At 36.4% G+C, this 6,026-nt stretch overlaps 1 protein-coding gene across 1 annotated transcript; it reads left to right on the top strand.

The window, feature by feature from the left end:
* The first annotated feature begins 1,499 nt into the window (after positions 1–1,499).
* On the top strand, positions 1,500–2,909 carry LOC127423320 (forkhead box protein I2-like). Its single transcript, XM_051667516.1, has 2 exons — positions 1,500–2,204; positions 2,392–2,909. The coding sequence occupies exons 1-2, from the start codon at positions 1,577–1,579 to the stop codon at positions 2,907–2,909; spliced, it is 1,146 nt and encodes a 381-aa protein (XP_051523476.1). The 5' UTR covers positions 1,500–1,576.
* The last annotated feature ends 3,117 nt before the right edge of the window (positions 2,910–6,026 follow it).

Raw genomic sequence — 6,026 nt, 5'->3', positions numbered from 1 at the left:
AACCAATTCCTTGCATAAGCCTAAACTCAAAACTTTGCATTGCTTTTAATTTTATTATGGGTCCCGCTGCTGGAATAATTCAAATGAATGGGTATATTTAATGGGTCAAAGAGAGTTGTTTTGAATTATTGAAAAGCCTTAAAACATACACACTGATGCACACACAATAGAGATATCCATTTTAAGTCATGCAGTGCAGGCTATACAAATAATAGGATGCATTTCATATCTGTGCACAATATAGGTGTGTCATTTTCCGGTAGGTGGTTGAGTCCAGCTGTATAGCCTGGACGACTGGTATTTTTGGCAGAAATCTGCACCGCCTTTGGAATGACCCCTTTATGTTGTCTCTCTTTGCATGTTTAAGAAACTTTTGTTGAAAGGCTCTTCTTGTCCTATAGTTGTCCTGCTAAATGGACAGAAGGTGGCGGTAATGTCCGTCAGAACAAAGAAGCATTTCTGTCTGCGAGCATTCGGTCTGAGAAACAAAGCAAATTCTCAAAATCACAATGCGAATCACACACGTATCCCTACATGTTTTATCATATACCACTATATATATATATATATATATATATATATATATATATATATATATATATATATATATATATATATATATATATATATATATATATATGCATGCATGCTATGGTCGTCATTATAATAATAATTATTATATTTTATGTATTATTAATTCAATAACAATAATATTAATAATAATATAATATAGTAGGCTACATGAATGTACCCCGTGCATATACGGATAAAATAAAACAATCAAGGGCCACAAATATAATTAAAACAATATAAATAATCAATTAACAATAACTAATGCAAACTTCTACTAATGCAAAAGCTGTATTAGGCCTACTAAATTACCAAAACTGCAAATATCTGTTCATGTCGATTTCTCTGCTGTATAAATTTGTAAATTCAAGCGAGACTTCTTTGCTCATTTACTTCGGGTGTTATAATATGTAAAAGGCATGCTGGGGGTTAGGGGGTTCGTCTAATTGGACTAATTTCATGTCAAACAATGATTATACATCATTAGCATCTGTCCCAAGTGAACATCTCATTCCACTCCACAATTTCCACCAAGAATAGCCTATATTTAGCTTTTAAAGACTTCCCTCGCATGCATTATATTTTATTTGGATTTCTGTTTAAATATCCATGCACAAATAACTTTTCTAACAAATAATTTTGAATATCTAAATAAACAAACGATTAAACGTTTTTTTTTTACTTCCCACAAAATCGTTACTTTAATTCCAAAAGATCTATATATAAAAAAGAGGCAAATAATTAATTAATTACTCTTATTACTATTTAATTTGCACCCTTAACGAGGTGGCTGCTTTAAAACTTTTGTGGCACCTTTCAAGCATGCTTATCTCAAGGATGATTTCAACGCCAAATCGATGCATATTTGAGGAGAAGCGTGACAGTGGGAGGGGGTTGTCTTTCATTCACTACATGCGCTCTGGGACAGGTTAAATAACCCTCCCCTGCCGTGAAGTCGGGCATTCCCTCGTGAACTCGCAGAGACAAGTACAGTCAGTAGGTCTTCATGTTTCTAGAGGGAGAACGGATTATGAACGCGTTCGGGCAGCAGCCTTCGAGCCAGCAAACGAGCTCCCTCCAGCACCCCAACGCGCAGGACATCCTGGACATGACCGTGTACTGCGACACCAACTTCAGCATGTACCAGCAGAACCTCCATCATCACCACCACTCGCAGAGGCCCCCTGCGCATCCTTCAAACTATGGACTTGGCGAGTATACCTCACCAACCACCAACCCTTACCTGTGGATGAACGGCCCTGGTATCAGCTCCTCTCCGTATCTGTCAGGCGCGAACGGAGGCTCGTACATTCAGTCAGGATTTGGTTCGAACCAGCGGCAGTTTCTTCCTCCTCCCACGGGCTTTGGAAGCGCAGATCTCGGGTGGCTCTCCATTTCTAGTCAGCAGGAGCTTTTCAAGATGGTTAGACCACCTTATTCCTATTCAGCGCTTATAGCGATGGCTATCCAGAATGCTCAGGATAAGAAACTGACCCTCAGTCAAATTTATCAGTATGTGGCTGATAACTATCCATTTTATAAGAAAAGCAAAGCAGGGTGGCAAAACTCAATTAGACACAATCTGTCCTTGAATGATTGCTTCAAGAAAGTTGCAAGAGATGAAGATGACCCTGGTAAGTCTGAACAATTGTTATTCATACTGCAATCTTTGCTTAGATACATTAAACAGGCCTTAGATGTGATAACTTAAATGTAGATTTTGTTTATCGGGTCTAATTTAACATTATTGCTGATTGCGTGTTTTTGTTTTGCGCATGATGCTGCGAAATTAAGTTCACAAAAAATCTTTCTTTCATTCAGGGAAAGGAAATTACTGGACTTTGGACCCCAACTGCGAGAAAATGTTCGATAATGGCAACTTTAGAAGAAAGAGAAAAAGAAGAGCCGATGGGAACAGTGGAAGCGTCTTGTCCGTCAAATCCGAGGACTCGCTCAAATTGTCGGACACTGCGAGCCTGATGAGCGCGTCCCCGCAGAGTCTCCAAAACTCCCCAACTTCCAGCGAACATAAATCATCCCCGTCACCCTCCGCAGAGCACAGCCCCTGTTTTAGCAACTTCATCGGTAACGTGAACTCAGTAATGGCAGGAAACAGCAACGGGATCAGAGGCCGGGACGTCAGCTCTGGACACTTGGGGGATTTTACGCACGGCATGACTGGACATCAGAATGCGACTCAGTCAGAACCCGGTCATCCCAACACCAACAGAGTAAACTACTACACTGCAACCCATAATAACAGTGGCTTGATCAACTCACTATCCAACCATTTTAGTGTTAATAATCTCATATACAACCGGGATGGAACAGAGGTTTAGAGACGTTTACAGTTTATTAACATCTAGTGTGCTCTATGAGTACATATGGACAAGTTGTTGTTATTTACATTAGACCTGTCAGTTCAAATTCAATGCAATTCAGTGTTTTTAGTTGCATCAATGTGCTTGGGCATAATTTAGCTGCAATACATTTATTCTACTAGACGAATAAATGTTGCATCATTAGGACCAAACTGTTCCATGCAATGGCATGCAAAGTTTTTTTTTTAATTTTTTTATTTGTATTTTTTATCGGACATTACATGTGCCTTATGAAATGCTGTTTTTTTTTTTGTTTTGTTTTGTTTTGTTTGTTTTTTTAGAAGAAGAAATGTAAATATACTTTATTTAAATCGACTGTTTCTGATTTGTAAATAAACCGTGCGCATATCTGCAAAGTCTGTTCCATCAGTTTCTGACCAAAACACCACATGCATCATTGTGTGATTATCCGCTAAAAAGCACAACAAACACAAACACCTCGTGCATCTATCTGTGTTCCCACGCAATCAGCGGGTGTTCACAGAGATGCACAAAACAGTTCAGCTATTAAGACTTGTTTACATGCATATGTTTGTTTACATAAGGTTGCAATTATATAGGACTTGTTGGTTGCAGTAATATTTAGTTTGTTTATAGATGTTTGCAATTAAATATAGCCAGTTTAAAGGAACAACTTTAAACTATGCACTAAAATACTGTTCTTGTAAGTTTCAATAGAACAATGTCATTATAAACCTGAATGCATGCATGCACTGAATACATTTAGTGTTAAAAAAGCTTTTTGAAACTTTTATTTCTTAAAAACCCTAGATTTTAAGTATTTAAAATATAGCCCCCATCCGATCAACTCCAGCAAACATATTGAGGTGACAATTATTTATCAAAAGAATTTTAATTTTAATCGAGCGTTTGAATTAATCCGCGCCCCCGCTGCGCGCTCTCCTAATTGCTTTCTGCAAACTGCCAGAAACATTTAACTCTTCAATGTCCTCATTATCCCTGTGAATTTTTTTTTTCATCTGTTTATTTACTATGCACGCATTGGTGCTGAATGGCACTGACTCAAGTGTGTGATGGTGTAAATAGCCTCATATGATCTGCTGATTTATCCAGAGGTTCAAATTCTCCTGCCATTAACTCATGTCCAGTTTGAGCTGCATGAAAACAGTAGGTGAGACTGAGATATTTTCCGCTTGCCACTTTGAATACAGCCGATTTTAACAAGTTATTAGGCCTACTGCTTTATTTCTGGGGAGTTCAAAAGTTCGACTGTTTGTCTGGGAGCTTCTATTTACACTTGACTTATTTAAGTGTGTGTGTGTGTGTGTGTGTGTGTGTGTGTGTATATATATATATATATATATTAGGATTTATACTGTGATAGACACCAGAATTAGGTTTTTTTTAAATTATTATTCATCTGGTTGCATTAATGTGGATTTATTGGCCATGCACTTATTATAGGGGCCAAAATGGTTCCCAGTCCGCTTGAAAGTTTATTAAACTGAGGCCTTTACAGCAGACTGCTCACTCCATTCATATTGAGAAGCAGTCTACAGCAAATAACTTATATATAATAATAATAAATTATTTTATGTACATTTAAAATGAAATTGAACACTTCATAACCACACCATAATTGAATGCGCTTCGGAGCGTACTTGTCCTGGATAAAGCAGAACTGACAGGAGATTCGTGTCCACGGTGCTGGAACGCAAACGGATCTGGCATCACCAAAGACCCCCCGCTGCACTCCAGTGAAAACATGGAGACCGCATATCTGGGAACAAATTAAAGCACACAGGGCGCATTTCCTTCCGTGTGCCTTTTTTTTTAATTTTTTTTCTTCTTCAACAAAGGACATTCTTGTTCCACGAGTGGAGGGTGGATTCTCACTGAGAAAATATATTCGTGGTTAGAACTTAGAAGAACACGCAATTGTAAAGGGAATACGTTTTATAATGTAGGCAAGTCAGCTTTATTATTATTTATTTGTTATTATTATTTATTTGTTAAAATGAGACTTAATGTACTTCGGCCACAGTTTTTTTCTTATTTATTGTTTATGTTCATAAGGTCTTGTTAAATGCTTATTTTATGTTATATTGTATAGTGTGTATTGTTATATATATATATATATATATATATATATAATTATTGTATTCATTACGGCACATTATTTGAATTATATTTTTATTGTTATTTGTTACTATTTTATTATTATTATTATTTTATCATTATCTGTTTTGTGTATTAATGCTTTGTCAATATTGTATGTAAACACAGTCATGCTAATAAAGTACTTTAAAATGAAAAATGAAAAGAAAAAAAAAGAGGAAAAAATCCCGTTAATTAGGCTATAAAAAGACGATGCATTTCACATAAACTTAAAAGGCAAAACTGCATTGTCCAGTTTGTTTAAATAAACCTGGAAGCTGGTTTCAGTCCATTTGCATTAATAATTGTTCATATCGACACGCTCTCGCCGCATCCATTGAGACGCACGCACCTATGAAAATTCTGTTCAAATGTACAAATTGATACCGACGTCATCAAACATGAAGCTTCACCAATATTCCCGCTGCTGCATTTTATTATGGACGAGATAAATATGCAAAAAATAAAATAAAAAGGTACACAATCGCGAACACTGGTGGTTAAATAGAATAGGGGAGACTGTGAACTCTATTTCAGTGAATATTTCTCAGGATAAGGTTTATTATTGAAAGTTGATTTTGTGTAGATACATTCCTTAAAGTAAGATATTAGCTACCAAAAAGCTATTTAATATCTCCACCGTTGTTGTAGGAAAAAACAGATTGCAGATAATAAAACACGTTGAGCTTTTGTGACGGCGGGGCATGTTGTCACAGTATGGGCTAAATTAATATTCCTTATTCGATATGAGCTTAATCGACAGCATTTGTGGCATAATGTGGATAACCACAAAAATAATTTCGACTCGTCCCTCCTTTTCTTAAAAAACAAAAGAAAAGCAACAAAAATCGAGGTTAGTGAGGCATTTACAGTGGAAGTCAACGGGGCCAATTTTTGGAGGATTTAAAGGCAGAAATGTGAATCTTAAAAATGTTATAAATGCACTTATATTAATTA

Source organism: Myxocyprinus asiaticus, chromosome 32 (assembly GCF_019703515.2).
Source record: "Myxocyprinus asiaticus isolate MX2 ecotype Aquarium Trade chromosome 32, UBuf_Myxa_2, whole genome shotgun sequence".
Lineage (NCBI taxonomy): Eukaryota > Metazoa > Chordata > Actinopteri > Cypriniformes > Catostomidae > Myxocyprinus > Myxocyprinus asiaticus.
Note: the sequence above shows the minus strand (reverse complement) of the source record. Positions and strands in the feature narration are given on the sequence as shown.

Coding starts and splice junctions, on each gene's coding strand:
- LOC127423320 (XM_051667516.1), top strand. CDS start 1,577: ATGTTTCTAGAGGGAGAACGGATTATGAACGCGTTCGGGCAGCAGCCT. Junction 2,205..2,391: donor AAGAGATGAAGATGACCCTG/GTAAGTCTGAAC, acceptor TCTTTCATTCAG/GGAAAGGAAATTACTGGACT.